Source organism: Pholis gunnellus (genome assembly GCF_910591455.1).
Source record: "Pholis gunnellus genome assembly, chromosome: 18".
Taxonomy (NCBI): domain Eukaryota; kingdom Metazoa; phylum Chordata; class Actinopteri; order Perciformes; family Pholidae; genus Pholis; species Pholis gunnellus.
In genome coordinates, this window is record NC_136545.1 from 20,611,852 (window position 1) to 20,632,092 (window position 20,241).

The following is a 20,241-nucleotide window of genomic DNA, read 5'->3' on the forward strand; positions in this document are numbered from 1 at the left end:
TTCTTTTTACAGTAAAGAGTAAATGTAATTTGTTAAAATTGAGATTCTGTTTCTGTAACAAAGATTTATTTAAATTTGTCAAAGTTTAAGTTCTACAAAGAATCAGGAACATCAGAGTACAGATGAACCAGCAAACATTAAATGTTAATTATGCATTAATACAATATACTACAGGTACTCAAACATTGAATAAGTACAATTATTTGGTACTTTTACTCTATATTCTGCTACTTTAAACTTCCCCACTTGTACTTTGTACTGCAGTACATATATTTTATAACGCGAGTATAAAACTTTAATTATAGGTTGAGATAAGAATGTAAGCTATTTAAATAAGCTCTTTACCAGCTGCAACACTAAAGTGACGCAATGTATCTAATAAATATTTGTACTTTAAGTGTATTTTGATGCTAACTAGTAATTATAAAGTTTTGAACAGGACTTGTAACATAATAACAACGAACACGTGATGAAGAGAAGCCATTTTATTAGTTATGAACAACATTTAACAGCGTTTCTAGAGGTCATAATAATAAACACTGAACTCTAAACTGAAACTTGTTGAACGTTGATCACTGATGGACCAACAAACATGAATCCAACTTTATCAAATTTAACATTTGGTTTATTTTCCGTTTTGAAAAGACTATGAAAATTACTTCAATTTAGTTCTAGAACCCCAAAAACAGTTACTGAGCTAAAACAGCAAAAACTCAAAGTGAAATTATTAAAAACTCAAAGTAAACTTCAAAACAACCTTTATTGAAACTTTAAAAAGAAGGAATGTCTGACAGCTGGAGCTCAGCAGCAATTTGAACGCTGAAATAAATGTTGGCCGTTTACCGAGACGTCTTCAAAAGCAGATTAGTTTCCTCCACGGAGACGCAGGACCAGATGGAGGGTGGACTCCTTCTGGATGTTGTAGTCGGAGAGGGTGCGGCCGTCTTCCAGCTGCTTTCCAGCAAAGATGAGACGCTGCTGGTCTGGAGGGATGCCCTCCTTGTCCTGGATCTTGGCCTTGACGTTCTCAATGGAGTCACTGGGCTCCACCTCCAGAGTGATGGTCTTTCCGGTCAGGGTCTTCACGAAGATCTGCATGCCTCCACGGAGACGCAGGACCAGATGGAGGGTGGACTCCTTCTGGATGTTGTAGTCAGAGAGGGTGCGGCCGTCTTCCAGCTGCTTTCCTGCAAAGATGAGACGCTGCTGGTCTGGAGGGATGCCCTCTTTGTCCTGGATCTTGGCCTTGACGTTCTCAATGGTGTCACTGGCCTCCACCTCCAGGGTGATGGTCTTTCCAGTCAGGGTCTTCACGAAGATCTGCATGCCTCCTCTCAGACGGAGGACAAGATGGAGGGTGGACTCCTTCTGGATGTTGTAGTCGGAGAGGGTTCGGCCGTCTTCCAGCTGCTTTCCAGCAAAGATGAGACGCTGCTGGTCTGGAGGGATGCCCTCTTTGTCCTGGATCTTGGCCTTGACATTCTCAATGGTGTCACTGGCCTCCACCTCAAGGGTGATGGTCTTCCCGGTCAGGGTCTTCACAAAGATCTGCATTTTGACACCTGGGGGGGGGAAAAAAGGCAGTATTAAGAAAATGAAAGTGTAGAAAACTGAAAATGGTCCTTTAAAAACACCTGATATATATTAATAGTTTAGACACAAAACAAAGAAAAGGCAACAGGCCGTTATTTTGAGGACAAAATTAGCTAATGTTTGGAATTTACGCTTTATTAAAAAAAAGGAAAAACTCATTAAAAGTTAATGTAGTAGACAGATATAATAAGAGTAAAATACCGTTATTTACATGAGTTGTAACATTAATGGAGGATGAGCATTAAAATTGAAGTACCTCGAATTTGTACTTCAGCTAACGCACTTTAACATTACATCCAACCAGTGTTCAGTCAACGTTAGCAGTTAGTTAGCTTATGTTACAGTTTACACTCACCACTAACACTCATAGTAAAAATAAAATACAACCAGCCGTAAGCTCACTTGATAGAAGGACGTTAATAACGAAGCAGACTTGAATTTACTAGCTTAGCAAACCAGTCGTTTCGGCTAACAGCTAATGTTGCTAAGGTAACACCGGATGCAGCAACAAACGGTCGTCGTTCGACGTTGAGACAAAAGAGCTAAACTCAAATACGTTCTCTTTTTTTAAAAACAAGTATTGATTATTTAACTGGCTGGATTAAAAGTTGAATTCTGAGCTCTGAGGCTTGGCGACGCTTTCTTAGGCCAATTAGGCCTCGGCTAGCTTAGTTAGCTTAGCTACCTAAACCGCTGACGCACCGCTAGCTTGCGGTTTATTCGTTACAAACCACTAAATTACGGTAAAATAAATATACATAACATTTTATATTAAAGAACGGGCCTCGTTTGTGACATATACTCCTTAAAACCACGTACATATCGATTAAAATACTCACAAACAACTGTTCCACCGGCGTATGTTTCGCTTTCACTGGGTTCGGTCAGAAATTATAACTTCCGGAGAGAAGCGGAAGTGCTTTTATAGGGAACACGTCCAATATCCTTCCGAGGGCTCATCCGGTGGAACTATAAAATATCAGTTAAAAGACGCTGTTAAGGGATTTGAAAAACATAATAACACATAATGATTTTTGAAGGAGACAGAATAAAAATTGTATAAGGGTGATAAATTGTGTTTTTAATCCAGAGTGAGGGTGAATTACTATTTCCCGCGCGGACGTATACTCAACATACACGTGAAGCCAGTCGGCAGCAGTAGTGAAACGTCACTGAGACAAATATTTTTCTCCAATATATTTATTTTACAGCTTAAGTTACTTCAAAGATTCATATTACAAAATGTAAATAAACTAATAAATGATGTTTACATAATTATAGATTAAGCCATACAGCAGTGTACATTATGGCCCCGACTCTACCAGCTGCAACATGAAAGTGCACATTAATGCATTAATAACAATAATCCAGTCATATCATTTATATTATTATTTTATTATATTATTATGTTTTTACTGCCAAATCTTCGGTGTCCCGCTGACTTTTCATCTAGCGCCATCATATGATCAATATATTAATTTGTCCAGAATTAAAACCTTTTAAATGAGTTTTTTATGAGGACAAGAAACCCAGCCTCACTGAACATGTATTTAACTGTGTATTAAAATACCCGTTAAATATCATAATTCTAGCATTTCATTCTGACATAAACTGGTGTCCATTAGTCCATATCTCTTAAAAACATATTGTCAAGTTAATTAGAATTAGTTTGTATTTCCATCATGACAAACAGAACGTATTGATTTTGAGCTTTTTTTCCTGCAGCGTCATCACGCTTTTATACTGAAAAACAAGGATCTTCTGCGTCATTATTCATAAATTGACTAAATAATGGACAGATTTTCCCAAAAGGAGGAAACCTATTGATGTGAGTGACCTTTGACCCTTGTGTCATCGTCCATCACTGTTCTGTGTGCTCAACGACTACCTGAGGCTGATGCTGCAGCAGAGTTCTTCTTCTCTGGAATTGTCTTTTTGTTTATTCTCTCAGCTGGTATTTTTAATATGAGCTGCTTGAAGCAAAAACATAGATGTTCTTCATAGCCAGCTTGAGTTTGAGGCTTTTTGGAGCCACATTTGACTCTTGCATTGATAAGAAAAATATAGTTTCAAATGCAAAAAGCACACGTGAGTTTCTGTGGTTGATGGTTATTGTTAGAACTCAGCAGTTTATTCATGTGTCTAAACATCCCATCTGAGTAGAAGTATTATCGGCTAAATGTACTTAAAGTATCAGCAGTAAAAGTACTCGTTCAGTAGTAAAAGTATTATCACCTGATGTGTGATGTGACATTATTATATATTTAATCCTGAAGCATCCGTGTTACAGCAGCATGTTGTAGATACTTTAACTACTTTATATACAGTTTAGTCCAGCGGGTCACAACATAGGGGTCGGGGCCTCCAAAGGGTCACCAGATAAACGTGAGGGGTCGAGAGACGATTAATGGGAGAGAAGAAGAAGAAGAAGAAGAAGAAGAAGAAGAAGAAGAAGAAGAAGAAGAAGAAGAAGAAGAAGAAGAAGAAGAAGAAGAAGAAGAAGAAGTTGTGATTCATGCATTTCTTCAGTGAGTTACAGGTTTAGCTTACATTTGTTCACATTTTGGCAAATTTTAAAGTATGATGAAAAAGCTATGAGCTGCTGCTGTTACAGAGAAATACCACGAAGCTAGTTTAACACTGAAGAAAACTTAAAAACGTGATGATTCTCAGTGAAGTTCTGGAGTCAAAGAGCGACTTCTACAACGACTTCTACCGGAATTATAGAAATGTATTCACGATGGATATCAGAGATAATGATATCCTCTGAATATATATAGATATATATATATATATATACATATATATATATATGTTCAGATCTGAACAAAGGTGTATTCATATACATAGTTACAGTTATGACTCTGAAATGAGAATGATTTTAACACAAATTTGCAGCTTTTATAAGATAAACTTGAAGCCGCTGCGGAGCGACTGTCAGACTGAATGAAGTGAATTCTGCGTCCGTCCTTCATCTCTCTGTTATTATGCATTAATATCTTCATACACACTGCTGCTCTGTGGTGTGAGTCTGACCCATGCTGGTAATATTAATGATGCAGACATACATGTGATGTACTTCTGGCTCTGTGAATGCCTTTTGGGTTCATTAAATCCTGTTTTCCTCAACGTGCACAAATATCACGGAGCATCTGGTTCAGAGCGCCTCAGCAGTCGAGTTCACCGCAGCAGGAAGCCCGGAGGAAGCTGCCGTCGTGGCAGGAAGCGCGATCTTCTAAGTATTCAGCGTGGAGAACAGAAGGAATCATTAGGACATGAAACAGGTTCAGAGGAAGGGAAGCGCTGCAGGGTTCAAGCCTCCCGCTCATCAGGAAAACAACAGCGTTCAGTCCAGAAACTCTAATAGTTTCTTCTCTAACTGGACGGAAGCCTTTACATCTTGTTATGTTGGTGAGGTTGGAGTTGTTGAGCTGATGAATTCTAACCCTCAACAAAAAGAGGTTGCAAGAGGACTAACACGTTACTTTACTTTGAGCTTTTATTAAATCAACCTGCTGACAAAAGGTCACAAGTTTGATTCCCTTCCTTTGGTGAAACAGCTCATCTTCTCTCTGAACGCTGTGATTTCTGTCTCCAAAACACTTTTAAAGTCTCCTTTTTAAAAATGCATTCGAATTTTAACAGTAGTTGAGTTTCATGGAAGTATCGGATCTTTTATTTAAAGTGAGAAAAATGAACAAAGTGAATCTGAGGAAACGTTTGTTGCATCTTAAGTCTTGGATTAAATGTGCATTGTGTCCATATTTCAAGCTCATAAGAGAAGTTTAAACAAAACAAAAGAACACTTTCTGCTTAGACGTTGATCGAGCTGATTTAAGATGCTTCTGGTAATAAACAAAGACAAACGTCTCATTTTCCAGATTTAAGTCCTAAAATAAAAACACCAAATAATTCACCAGAACGCCTCAATATCTAGAAAGTCTTTTGTACTTTTTTATTGAAGTTTTACCATTTATTTAGGGAAACTGTTAACATCCGTCTCATAATGAAAATGTACATTAATCAATCTGCATAAAACATCACATATACAGTACATCAAAATAAATACATCATCTGGTGGCTTTGACTGAGCTCAGGTCAGTAAACTACAGCTACGCTATTCACACCGCAAACCTCCGACGCATTCCACTTTTCTTTAAGTCCTGAATCGGTCCGGACCCGGAGACTCTGAGGCCGGTCTACGGCGGCCATCCGTCTAACTACACGTGAGGAACAAGACATCAGTGATGCACCGGCCCCAGAGTCACTGAGACACCACTTCACTACAGCTACAGCCAGAGCTGGAGGGGGGGGGGGGGGGGACCGGACACCAACGAGGAAACGGAACATGTTTACTTCCTGTTATTGTCATTTCTGTGGCAGCTGATTGGCGATGGGAGTGTGGATGTAAACAACAAAAGCAGCCCATAATATCCACAAGACTGATAAAGTTGTAATCCTTAAGATGTCAGTTCTGTGGTTAGTGTGATGTTTCATTAACCCTCTGAGGAGGAGAGAGGAGGAGAGAGGAGAGGAGAGAGGAGAGAGGAGAGGAGGAGAGAGGAGAGGAGAGGAGAGAGGAGAGGAGAGGAGAGGAGACAGGAGGAGAGAGGAGAGGAGAGGAGAGAGGAGAGGAGAGGAGAGAGGAGAGGAAAGGAGAGAGGAGAGGAGAGAGGAGAGGAGAGAGGAGAGGAGAGAGGAGAGAGGAGAGGAGAGAGGAGAGGAGAGGAGAGAGGAGAAGAGAGGAAAGGAGAGAGGAGGAGAGGAGAGGAGAGAGGAGAGGAGAGGAAAGGAGAGAGGAGGAGAGGAGAGGAGAGAGGAGAGGAGAGAGGAGAGAGGAGAGGAGAGAGGAGAGGAGAGAGGAGAGAGGAGAGGAGAGGAGAGGAGAGGAAAGGAGAGAGGAGAGAGGAGAGGAGAGAGGAGAGGAGAGAGGAGAGGAGAGGCTGAAACATGTGAATAGTTCAATATATAAAACACGTGGAGTCGACATTGGTAACACTTGTAGACACTTGGAACAATGTTTCATGTATAGATTCCATTGTTTTTCCAATTTTAGTAAAATAAATGATCAAAGATATTCAACTTGCGTTTTTTCTTTTAATGATTGATGTGATTCTAACTGTGTTGTTCTGCACTAAAGACATGTTCCAGTTCTCTCTACTTCTAGTCATTTTTTAATGGGTTTTATATTTGTACAACATTCCCAGAGCCAAGAAAAGCCTTTTTAAAGAGTGAGTGACGTCTTTGCTTTGGGCCGTGGGCAGAAACAGACTTGGAAGCTAGAATATTTTTTCTGGCTCATGAGCTCAGAGAGCAATTTTTATTCAAGCGAGTGGGCGTCATCCAGGCAGCAACCTGCAGTTCTGAAGAGTGAAGCCAAAGCTTCATGAGTTAAAGCTGCATTCTCTCTAGTGTCCACCAGGGGGCGACTCCTCTGGTTGTATAGAAGTCTATGAGAAAATGACTCTACTTCTCTCTTGATTTATTACCTCAGTAAACATTGTAAACATGAGTTTATGGTCTCAATCTCTAGTTTCAAGTCTTCTTCAACACAGCATGATGTTCATTTAGTAAATGATGGTCCATTTAGAGTCACACAGACCATAAAGCAGGGGATGCTTTAGGGGCGGGGCTACACAGTGATTGACAGGTCTCTACCAGAGACGTATACGGCGTCTCTACGTCACTCCTCCTCAGTCCAGATATGGTCACTTCCTGTTTACTGGTTGCAAAAACAACAAGATGGCGACGGCGGTTATCCAATATGGCATCCCCTGCTTTATGGTCTGTGTGACTCTAAATGGACCATCATGTACTAAATGAACATCATGCTGTATTGAAGAAGACTTGAAACTAGAGATTGAGACCATAAACTCATGTTTACAATGTTTACTGAGGTAATAAATCAAGAGAGAAGTAGAGTCATTTTCTCATAGACTTCTATACAACCAGAGGAGTCGCCCCCTGGTGGACAGTGAATTGTGACGACAATCTGAATCCAGCACGATAAATGGCGGACTCCGCCACCGACACTGAAAACTACAACACAGAGATCATCACTGAATAAATACGTTGAGTGGCTGCTGTAGAAATAAATCAGACCATGAATAGTATGAAAAGTGGGGTTTGATGTCATGAAAATGTTAATAAGGTTTACAACTTTAACTCTTTCTCTCGTTCTGTTCCAGGATTTTTTCACTAAATCCTAAAAAGTGCTTCAGTCCTCGTACTGTGTCCTGTCCCCTTCTCCTTCCCTTTTCTCCCCTCCTTAACTCCTTCTTCACACCCAGCATCTCTTTCCTCACCGTGCTTCGATGTTCTTCGATGATCTTTGGGTCTTTTTTCCCCTCCGTCCTCCGACTCCTCATCATCTACCGCCTTCATGTCCTCTCCCGTCTCCCATCAAGCTTGCCACGTCCAAAAAAACGAGGAGGAGGAGGAGGAGGAGGAGGAGGAGGAGGAGGAGGAGGAGGATCGATGGGTTTGCGTCTCATGGCAGAAGTGGCCGGACATCACCTCTTTGTATTTACATCACCTCCTCCAAAGGGGGCGTTGAAGGAGGGAGGAGGGGATGAGGAGTTAGGATGGGGGGGGGGGGGCTCTGTCATATCGATACTTCATATTCTCGAGTGTCCTGTCGACAGTGAAAAAAAACAACAAACACACCGATTGGTCGACGTCACTCTCAATTAAATACATCGTTAGCAATATATATTAATATGATGTTTATTAAAAATATAAAAATATATATCTATAATTATAATATACAATTTATAATAATAATAAAAATAGAATATATACAGTATATATATTATATTATATGTTATTTTATATATATATATACATAAAATATATATAATTATTAATATATATATATTATATTATATATATATTAATAATTAAAGTATGGTTGTAACTCCTTGTGTGTAATGTTCATGCAACATGCGACATGTGAGCATCAACATGAGATGTTTTTATTGATTATGATGCTTTCGTGAGTTGACCCTTGACCCCATCTGCTAAACTAAGCACATGTATTAATAAAGAGACTTCCTTCAGAATAAAAGCATCATTAGAACACACGGGAGTCGTCCTCCCAGACGTCTGACTGGACACAGTCTCTTTTTAACAGCATTGTGTGACCCCTCATAACTCTTTGACACACATCTACTGATTCTTCTTCTTCAAACAGTCCGAGCTGTTCTAGAACCTGTGCGCTGTGTCCACACATGAAGGCGATGAGAACGGTGCAGTGAGATGAATGTTTGTTGATGCGACGGACGCTCACCCCTCCGGTCTCGTACAGCGGGTTGTCAAACTCCGTCTCCACCGTGATCTGTCGGTACGGATGAGGGTAGATCAGAGGAAGCCGCAGGTTGGAGTGATACCGGCACCTGAACACAGAGACCACAGGTATCTCATACTTTCCTGTATATATATATATATATATATATATATATGTAAATGAGAATGATGTATTACAGTGAACATGAGTACTGGCTGAAGGTTCATTATAACGTTGTCATGATGTGTTCACATGTCATCTGTAAATCCAGTAGTTTGAAGATGTTTTCACGTGAATATAAAACAGATATTAGAGATGAATTATGAGCTCTAAACACATTATTATACATCATGAAAATAATAATGAAGAGATTTGTTTTAATAAAAATACAATCTTTAATTTCCTGATCATTTGAATTGTGTTTTTATGACGATAAAAACTCTATAAATTACTATATCAAAGTCAGAGTACAACATTTAGTATGTTTGATGGTTTACTGACTGCAGAGCGTCTCCTTGTAGACCAGCTGCTGTAATCAAACAAAGGGATCTCTGATAATATGGATCAATGATCAATAATTAGTATCAGCGTCATAAAACAACCTGATCAGCGAACTCTGAAAGTTATATTTGCTCCCTTTTATCTTTTGTTCTGATCCGATCTGTGACTCTGAAACGTGGGTTTTATGATCCGTGGCTGTTTCTTGGAGTGTTTCCCGCTCTGCGCTGTGAGTAATCCACGGTGAGCGCCACACATCTCACCGTGTGACGTAGACGTACGCCCCTCCGAGCAGCACGGACAGCAGGAGGACGAGGATGAAGATGGCCAGCGCTACGTTCCCTCCGTCCAGAGTGGAGCCCGCCGTCGCCTCTGCAACTGAGACACGACGTGTTAAATAAAAAACAAGGTTAACTGAAGGCTAAGCGAACGTAGACGTAGTGCTACAGGTGAACAAATGAACACAGACACACACAGTGAATGGACTCTGCAGGCAGAGGTTTGCAGATGCAAGCAGTTTATTTTTTTATTTGTGTGGTGTTTTCAGGCCCCTGAGGTACACGGAGAACACTCACCTTCCAAAGCATGGTTGCCAAAGCAGTCATGGATGGCTGCAAGACATCATTCAGTCAGTCAGTGCATTGAGAATTGACATCACACTTCATGTGGACTTTGTTTTTGGTAACACGGTCTGCTTTGAAATGACCGTTGGCTGATCCCCTCTGAACTGTCACTACGTCGGTGTAGGTTTCCAGATGTACTCGAGGCGACAACCTCCGGTTCTTTAAAGTTAATCCAAAGCTTCACGTGTTAAAGCTGCATTCTCTCTAGTGTCCACCAGGGGGCGACTCCTCTGGTTGTATAGAAGTCTATGAGAAAATGACTCTACTTCTCTCTTGATTTATTACCTCAGTAAACATTGTAAACATGAGTTTATGGTCTCAATCTCTAGTTTCAAGTCTTCTTCAATACAGCATGATGTTCATTTAGTAAATGATGGTCCATTTAGAGTCAAACAGACCATAAAGCAGGGGATGCTTTAGCCGAACTCGAGGCTTTATAACGATTTCGCCGACGCCATCTTGGATCACGGCTGTCGCCATGTTTGTTTTTTTTGCAACTAATGAGGAGGAGGCACATAATGACGCTGTATACGTCTCTGGTAGAGACCTGTCAATCAGCGTGTAGCCCCGCCCCTAAAGCATCCGCCTGGTTTTACGTTACCTGAAGGCCACCGTAGTTCTCTGACATGATGGAAAAGAGGAGTAAACGAAGGGAATATTCAGTCGGTTGCAATCTGCATCCTCACCACTAAAATCACACACACTGCTCCTTTAAATGCTGTGACTGGTTGCGGTTGCAAAGCTACAATTTTGGGGCAAAGGGGGTTCAGCGAGCGGTCATTAGCATGCCTAGCAGCCATGATCAGTCTGCATCAACATCATCCAAAGGTTAAAAATCTCACCCCTGCAGAGTGGGAGCGGGCCGCTCCAGAAGGACGGGTTCCCCAGGATGCATTTAATCGCGACCTCTCCGATGACCTCGTAACCTTGATAGCAGACGAAGGTGAGCGACTCGCCCGGCAGGTACAGCCTCTTGGACAGGATCTGGTAGCCGTTGTCGGGGAGGCCGGGGTTCTCGCAGGAAACCGAATCCTCGGCTAGACCCAGAAGAAGAAGAAGAAGAAGAAGAAGAACGCTGACTGAGCTGGACTGACAGATTTGACAGGCTGCGGCTGAGTTGACGTGACTCATGGATAATCTCCCCCCCCCCCCTCCTCCAGGTGGCTGAGAGCTGATTGGTACGGTGCATTAGCATCGCATTTGCATATCAAACACTTCACGCAAACATTAATACCCCTGAAAACACACACACACACACACACAAGTCAGTGCAGAGATGAAAATGCTGGAGATGAAGCATCGTCTCTGGCATGTGGAGACGCTGTGATCTGTGTCAGCGGAGGAAATAGAGAATGAGAGAGAGAGAGCCGGGCAAGAAATCACACAAACCCACTCATGTTAGATCGCACAGCCGCGGGGAAGAAGAGCCTCTCATCTTCAGTTAAATGTGCAACTGATGAAAGGGTTTTTAAATCACAGGGCCGACAAATTACCGGTAAACAACGAAGCCTTTTCAGCCAGTAATAAAATAACGACCGGCTTCTTCTCCCCCCGGGAGGTAAAAGACTGTACGGACTATACTCACAGACACAGTGAGGGAGTCGGGACGTCCACACGGGGGTCCCGGGCTCGCGGCCGTAGCAGGTGATGGTGGCGCCGCCCTGCAGGATGAAGCCGGGGCTGCAGCTGTACTGGATGGTCGTCCCCACCAGGAGCTTGGGGTCGGACAGAGACCTGGTGGAGTGCTCCACGTGGCCCGGATCAGAGCAGTACATGACTGAGAAAAAGGAAGAATATGTGGAGGAAACATTCAGACCATCAGCACGTAATATCTTTAGAATTAGACAAAAGTAAAAGAGCCTCAAACATCACATGAGTAGATTTTATTAGCATTGTTACCTATAACTACCATCAGGTTCATTTATTAAGGGGTAGAACTATATAAATATATCATTTTGCTGGTAAAAAGGACAGAGATCCAGTTAAATATTCAAAAAGTGAAACTTTAGATCAGATATTGTCGTCATCGGGTATTAAAAAGGTGTCTTAAACACAAACAATCCTCCTAAATGAAAACGCTGCAGAGTCTTAAGACTGAAACAGTTTGAAAGTGGAAATAGCAGTAAGTCCTCTGAGGAGTCTGAATATTCTCAGTATACTTCATGTAAATCCGTTCGGGTGCGTTCAGTTCCTCATAATTAATTCTGGACGTGGTTTTCCCTCAAATTTCCAAAATGCCTGAATGGAAGATGGCTGCCAAATAATTCATCATCGACCTACAAAGCTCTGTCAGGAGCGATCCAGAGCTCTGAGATCAGCCGAGACAGACACACAGTAACTCTTGAGCTTCTCTTAAATAAATACTTTAAATATACTGTGTTTCTACAGTATTCTTAGTTTTATGTACGACATCGAGGAAAGGCAACTTTAGGCTCCGCCCACACGAATATGTTTCCGTTTAAAATCTGTGGTTTGAAACGGAAACGTTACAGAAATCACGTACACTGGGCACGGTGCCGGTGTAAACAGGAAGTAGATTGATTGCTTAGTTAAAGAAAATACGAAAATAAGTTGTTTTTTTCAAACTCAATTCGGCTGCAGGTCTTTTTCTATCTCTCTTTCACACATCAAACTTACTTTAAAATAAACACTGTTTTCACTCATTGCTCTGCCGGCGGCTCGAGAGCATTTATGCTTTTGTTCGTTTACAGTTTCTTTGTGAACTTTAAAAATAGTTCAGAACAAAATCAGCACTGATAAGAAAAGGAAAGTCGTCTGTTTCATGTCCATCGCTCTCCTCACAGCCGTAAACCGGGGCTTCAAACGTCCGCTACGTAGGGCCGATAACACCGCTGAACTCGCCGCTCTGTTCAATAATATAATGAGTCGATCAATAATCGAGGCTGATGTTTTACTCCGGTGACGAATCAGTGAAGGTTAAGAAAGCTTGTTGGACTTTAATTCAGAGCTATAGTTCAGCAGGTCTCTAAAATGAGTATGAATTATCGCGTCGATGTAAATACTCTGAGGTAAACACCGGCTACGAGGACTCCTTTACACAATAACAGACACACGGATGGATGAACTGACTCTTTTCACAGAACGGCGGCTGGGAGCTCCAGGAGAGGTCCAGCTGACAGGTGAGGGTCTCCCGTCCCACCAGGTCGTATCCGGGGTCGCACTGGTAGGTGATTCGAGCCCCGCGCACCAGCGCGATGTGGGACGTGGTCTTCCAGCCGTTCTGGATCTCGGGCAGGTCCGGACAAGAGTCGTTTCGGGACACCTCTGAAAAAAGAGAAGACATTTATTTAGTAAAAAGGTTGATTAATGGCGGCATTGCTCGTGGTTCAAGTTCAGCTGCAGTGAAGCGTTTTTCCACGAAAGGGGGTGAAGAAGACAACGAGATAAACAACGTGACATCTGAATCAGACGGGACGCCGGCTCGCGCTCTCTTTGTGGAAGAACCAATCGCAGCTCGGATGATTGATGGGAGTTATTGTGCGATCGCTTGAACCGTGTGACAGAATGATGGATTTCGTCTGCGTTGGACAGTCTTCAAATATCACATCTCTCCGCTCCGACGAGGACGCTTTGCCTCCGCAAGCTGCTGTTTGGAGTCCGTTTTAATTCTGACTCCCACTGAAGCCGCCCTCAATGAAAGGACGACGAGCTGTCAGTTATCCCTCACAGAAGACGTTGTTGCTGTCAGAGAGATTTTCTTTGTAATTAAATGCTTGAAAAAAATATCTTCACTCAAGGTCCAGGAACTGGCTTTCAACCAGACTACACATGAACACATCATGATAACGTTATAATGTACCTTCAGCCAGTACTCATGTTCACTGAGCAGAGCCTGAAGGCATCATGATGTCACTGAAGTGAACCTCGTTGGGTAGCCGTTAGCGGTGCTGCTAACGTTACTAGCTCTCCTCTGATTGGTTGTTTACAATGAAACATGATCAGAGATCAGAGACTAGAAACACAAGTTCTACTGAGTCAGTAAAACTTTATTTACACTGAGATGGTTAACGTTAAAACTTTATCTACACTCTGATGGTTAACGTTTAAACTTTATTTACACTGTGATGGTTAACGTTTAAACTTTATTTACACTCTGATGGTTAACATTTAAACTTTATTTACACTCTGATGGTTAATGTTTAAACTTTATCTACACTGTGATGGTTAACATGTAAACTTTATCTACACTGTGATGGTTAACATTTAAACTTTATTTACACTCTGATGGTTAACGTTTAAACTTTATTTACACTCTGATGGTTAACATTTAAACTTTATTTACACTCTGATGGTTAACGTTTAAACTTTATTTACACTGTGATCGTTAACATTTAAACTTTATTTACACTCTGATGGTTAACGTTTAAACTTTATTTACACTCCGATGGTTAACGTTTAAACTTTATTTACAATCCGATGGTTAACGTTTAAACTTTATTTACACTCTGATGGCTAACGGTAAACTGTGAGGGGGGTCAGTACGGATCACGGGTCGACAGTGATCCGTTACACTAATACCTCTCACGTTACACAGACTCACTAGACCCCAAAACACAAATGAGTGCACCTTCAAAGAGGCTCAGTGGAGCAGATGTTCTCAGTTTTTACGTGCTTTCATTGGCAGAAACCTTTTTGCTTCCCTAAATGAGAAAACAACACACAGAGGAGGAATGTTTTCATGATTCATCTTTGAATCTTTACATGTTGTATCTGAGGAGCAGAGAGGCAGCCGGAGGCTCGGACCAACAGTCTCTTGATCGTTCTGAAGATCTTTTTCAAATCAAAAATTCTTCTTATCTTCTGATTTAAAGCGTGCAGCTCAAACTTCCTCGCCCCATGTTTGTCTCTACGATCTTAAAAATCAATGGAGCTTCAGTTTTGAGATCCCAGTCGAATTTAATTTTAAAAAAGCATGAGAGTAGAACAGTAGAGAGTAGAACAGCAGAGAGTAGAACAGTAGAGAGTAGAACAGTAGAGAGTAGAACAGTAGAGAGTAGAACAGCAGAGAGTAGAACAGCAGAGAGTAGAACAGTAGAGAGTAGAACAGTAGAGAGTAGAACAGTAGAGAGTAGAACAGCAGAGAGTAAAACAGCAGAGAGTAGAACAGTAGAGAGTAGAACAGCAGAGAGTAGAACAGTAGAGAGTAGAACAGCTCTCCCTTCAGATCGACCAAGGAGTTCAAACCTAAAGTCTTGTCAGCATAATGAACAAGTATAAGCTTCATAAAACCTAATTAGTAACAACGTCCTCTGGTGAAATGGATCAGCAGCTTTATGTTGGAGAAGCTGTGACCATGTTAATGTCTTGTATGAGAGGACGTACAACAAATAATGTCCACTTTGGCAACCGACTGTGGTCAGTCACTCTATTTAACAGTCATGGACTGTATATAAGAAGTGGATTTAGTCATTGTGACATCACAAATAGATTTTATGATGTCACAGCGACTGTTTTGAAGCTTCCTGTAGCCATATTGAGACCTGTCAATCACAGTGTAGCCCCGCCCCTAAAGCATCCCCTGCTTTATGGTCTGTGTGACTCTAAATGGACCATCATTTACTAAATGAACATCATGCTGTATTGAAGAAGACTTGAAACTAGAGATTGAGACCATAAACTCATGTTTACAATGTTTACTGAGGTAATAAATCAAGAGAGAAGTAGAGTCATTTTCTCATAGACTTCTATACAACCAGAGGAGTCGCCCCCTGGTGGACACTAGAGAGAATGCAGCTTTAACACACGAAGCATTTATTTGATCTTTTTCTTCTTTAACCTGTCAGTTGTGTCTGAGAATGTTACAGAGGTGAACTGCTCAATTTGTTGTGAAGGAATGTTAACAAGTTCATATTTGTGGATGTATCTGTCTGGAGAAACCCCTTCGTACATCGCATACCTATCCAAGAAACAATCAGGGCTCATTCAACCTGCTGAACGCTGCAGACGCTTTGTGCGTTTCCATCCTTCATTCATGCTTTGTGCACGTTCTCTGTGGATTCTAACGTCTCGAGTGTACAACAGGCTCGAACAAAACCACCTCCAGCATCCGCTCATGCCAAGAAGAAAATACAGAACATTAATATTATTTATGCCGTTTAAAAACAGAAAAATAAAAAAATCATTACGGAGCCCAGAGAGACAGAAATAAGTAGCTGTGTGTGTGTGTGTGTGTGTGTGTGTGTGTGTGTGCATAACGTCGGCTGTATTTGATGATTGATCGGGCAGCGTACAGTATTGCATTACACTGTACAGTATAATAGGCCTACAGGGAGTTGTAAGTTGAAGTCCCTGGATCAATTATTCATTGTCTATTGACTCGGTCCTCCTCCTCCATGAGTGTGTGTGTGGCGGGGTAATTTATTCCGAAAGCAAACACACATTCCTGCACACACACAATCAAAGCGAGAGTATACGCATCCACGCTGCGTCTACTTGATTTACTCCTCTGGGAAACGTGTGCGGTGTCACGAAGGGCGACGAGTAAATTGGACAATGTGTTCGTCTCAGGATTGGAGTCGAGCGTCGGACGCTCGGCGACAGCTGTGAGCAAAGTGAGCGCGTTGAACTCTGAGCTCTTCCTGTGAGCGCACATCAGACGCATCGCGAGGCGCCGTGAAAACAAATGAGACGTGATTGAATAAGGGCAGATCGAAATGAAAGGGAAAGACAAATAAAGAGGAGAGGAGAGAGGAGAGAGGAGAGAGGAGAGAGGAGAGAGGAGAGAGGAGAGAGGAGAGAGGAGAGAGGAGAGAGGAGAGGGAGGATGAGGAACGGAGCCGGCAGCTCGAGGAGGAGAAACTGAATTAGAGAGAAAGGAAAGAATTAAAGGATGAAGATGAAGTTTTATTCTGTGTATCTTTGTGTCAACAAACCACTTTATACTTCTACTCCATTACATCTCAGAGGTACATGTTGTACTTTATACTTCTACTCCATTACATCTCAGAGGTACATGTTGTACTTTATACTTCTACCTCATCTCTGAGGTACATGTTGTACTTTATACTTCTACCTCATCTCTGAGGTACATGTTGTACTTTATACTTCTACTACATCTCAGAGGTACATGTTGTACTTTATACTTCTACTACATCTCAGAGGTACATGTTGTACTTTATACTTCTACTACATCTCAGAGGTACATGTTGTACTTTATACTTCTACTACATCTCAGAGGTACATGTTGTACTTTATACTTCTACTACATCTCAGAGGTACATGTTGTACTTTATACTTCTACCTCATCTCAGAGGTACATGTTGTACTTTATACTTCTACTACATCTCAGAGGTACATGTTGTACTTTATACTTCTACCTCATCTCAGAGGTACATGTTGTACTTTATACTTCTACCTCATCTCAGAGGTACATGTTGTACTTTATACTTCTACTACATCTCAGAGGTACATGTTGTACTTTATACTTCTACTACATCTCAGAGGTACATGTTGTACTTTATACTTCTACTACATCTCAGAGGTACATGTTGTACTTTATACTTCTACTACATCTCAGAGGTACATGTTGTACTTTATACTTCTACTACATCTCAGAGGTACATGTTGTACTTTATACTTCTACTACATCTCAGAGGTACATGTTGTACTTTATACTTCTACTACATCTCAGAGGTACATGTTGTACTTTATACTTCTACCTCATCTCAGAGGTACATGTTGTACTTTATACTTCTACTACATCTCAGAGGTACATGTTGTACTTTATACTTCTACTACATCTCAGAGGTACATGTTGTACTTTATACTTCTACCTCATCTCAGAGGTACATGTTGTACTTTATACTTCTACCTCATCTCAGAGGTACATGTTGTACTTTATACTTCTACCTCATCTCAGAGGTACATGTTGTACTTTATACTTCTACCTCATCTCAGAGGTACATGTTGTACTTTATACTTCTACTACATCTCAGAGGTACATGTTGTACTTTATACTTCTACTACATCTCAGAGGTACATGTTGTACTTTATACTTCTACCTCATCTCAGAGGTACATGTTGTACTTTATACTTCTACCTCATCTCAGAGGTACATGTTGTACTTTATACTTCTACTTCATCTCAGAGGTACATGTTGTACTTTATACTTCTACTACATCTCAGAGGTACATGTTGTACTTTATACTTCTACTACATCTCAGAGGTACATGTTGTACTTTATACTTCTACTACATCTCAGAGGTACATGTTGTACTTTATACTTCTACTACATCTCAGAGGTACATGTTGTACTTTATACTTCTACTACATCTCAGAGGTACATGTTGTACTTTATACTTCTACTACATCTCAGAGGTACATGTTGTACTTTATACTTCTACTACATCTCAGAGGTACATGTTGTACTTTATACTTCTACCTCATCTCAGAGGTACATGTTGTACTTTATACTTCTACTACATCTCAGAGGTACATGTTGTACTTTATACTTCTACTACATCTCAGAGGTACATGTTGTACTTTATACTTCTACCTCATCTCAGAGGTACATGTTGTACTTTATACTTCTACCTCATCTCAGAGGTACATGTTGTACTTTATACTTCTACCTCATCTCAGAGGTACATGTTGTACTTTATACTTCTACCTCATCTCAGAGGTACATGTTGTACTTTATACTTCTACTACATCTCAGAGGTACATGTTGTACTTTATACTTCTACTACATCTCAGAGGTACATGTTGTACTTTATACTTCTACCTCATCTCAGAGGTACATGTTGTACTTTATACTTCTACCTCATCTCAGAGGTACATGTTGTACTTTATACTTCTACCTCATCTCAGAGGTACATGTTGTACTTTATACTTCTACTACATCTCAGAGGTACATGTTGTACTTTATACTTCTACTACATCTCAGAGGTACATGTTGTACTTTATACTTCTACTACATCTCAGAGGTACATGTTGTACTTTATACTTCTACTACATCTCAGAGGTACATGTTGTACTTTATACTTCTACTACATCTCAGAGGTACATGTTGTACTTTATACTTCTACTACATCTCAGAGGTACATGTTGTACTTTATACTTCTACTACATCTCAGAGGTACATGTTGTACGCTCTTATAGAATCTGATGCGTTGATGTGATGAAACAGGATATGAAGGAGTTAACGTGCTGCACACACATTAAGCAGAAACATCAGATATAATAGTCACACATTTTACTGCACCGTCAATACTTTTACTTCAAGTACTTTAAGTACATGTTGCATACTTTTACTTGAGGTTTTGTACAGGACTTTTACTCGTAGTGGAGTATTTTCCTGTGTTCCTGTTTAAAGTGTCGTTCTTTTCCTGAAACAGCCGGTCGCTGTAGTTTGAATCAAACAGGAAGTCGGGACTTCTTCTGGGACTATTTTCAGCGGCGGATTAATAAAACGACTTGCTAGAGGGAGCACAGAGTGATGTGATGAAGTGGAAATGGAAAAATGAGTTGTTGTTTTTTTAAATGCACATCTTCAGGAGGAACCAATGGGCTCGAAGCTGAGCGCCACAGACAGGAAGTCAGGAAGTATTGAGAAGAAGGACCAAACGTTTTGTCTCTTTTGGGTCTTTTCGTGGGATTAGTTGACGATACGAAACATTTAGATCAACGCCGTGTACGATCCTGTAGTTCGTGCTTCCTTATATTTTCACAGTAAAGGCAGAACGGGCCTCTCGTTGTGCAGCGTTGAACCCTCACCCATGTAGTTGATGATGAAGCCCTCGCCCTTGCCGAAGACGAGCCCCGCCGGGTCGGAGTGGAAGGTGACGGTGAGGTCGGGGGTGGTGGAGGAGAGCTTGAAGGGGCCGCTTCCTCCCACGTAGCGCCCGAGGATGTGAGTCATGACCTCGTCGCCGTCGGTGATGGTCAACATGTCGCTGTCGCTGATGTTCAGTCTGAAAAAGGAGACAAGACGAGGAGACAAGACAAGGAGACAAGACGAGGAGAACATCACTGCGATGACTCAGTGGACTGCGTGGGAGGCGAGGTGACCTCGGAGGCTCAGCGCCGCTTTCATCCACAGTCAGAGTTTAAACACAGACGAGGTTCTACGGCCTCAGAGACGTTCAACACATCGTACGACTCAGTTTGGGGGAAATGATATTATCTGTAAATATGATGCATCATTAATCTACCAAAAGGACTGAAGTGTGTTTAGAAGTCGTGCTTTCAGGGAGCGAAACGATCGTCAGACACATTTCAAAC

The 20,241-nt window shown here is 41.3% G+C and overlaps 2 protein-coding genes across 2 annotated transcripts in view; both read right to left on the minus strand.

The window, feature by feature from the left end:
* Positions 1–470: 470 nt before the first annotated feature.
* On the minus strand, positions 471–2,498 carry ubc (ubiquitin C). Its single transcript, XM_079179651.1, has 2 exons — positions 2,433–2,498; positions 471–1,562 (listed from the first exon to the last, which is right to left on the minus strand). The coding sequence occupies exon 2, from the start codon at positions 1,552–1,554 to the stop codon at positions 865–867; it is 690 nt and encodes a 229-aa protein (XP_079035777.1). The 5' UTR covers positions 1,555–1,562; positions 2,433–2,498; the 3' UTR covers positions 471–864.
* A 5,699-nt stretch (positions 2,499–8,197) lies between these two features.
* Positions 8,198–20,241, minus strand: part of sez6l (seizure related 6 homolog (mouse)-like) — a gene marked incomplete at both ends in the record, with an annotated part of 44,373 nt that continues 32,329 nt past the window's right edge. Inside the window, 8 exons of the mRNA XM_079179326.1 lie at positions 8,198–8,227; positions 8,882–8,987; positions 9,640–9,748; positions 9,952–9,987; positions 10,842–11,036; positions 11,585–11,776; positions 13,090–13,284; positions 19,735–19,931. Coding sequence (XP_079035452.1) covers positions 8,198–8,227; positions 8,882–8,987; positions 9,640–9,748; positions 9,952–9,987; positions 10,842–11,036; positions 11,585–11,776; positions 13,090–13,284; positions 19,735–19,931 — 1,060 coding nt within the window. The remainder of the gene's footprint in view (positions 8,228–8,881; positions 8,988–9,639; positions 9,749–9,951; positions 9,988–10,841; positions 11,037–11,584; positions 11,777–13,089; positions 13,285–19,734; positions 19,932–20,241) is intronic.

Excerpts from the sequence above, each read along its gene's own strand:
- ubc (XM_079179651.1), bottom strand. The coding sequence starts at position 1,554 with ATGCAGATCTTTGTGAAGACCCTGACCGGGAAGACCATCACCCTTGAG.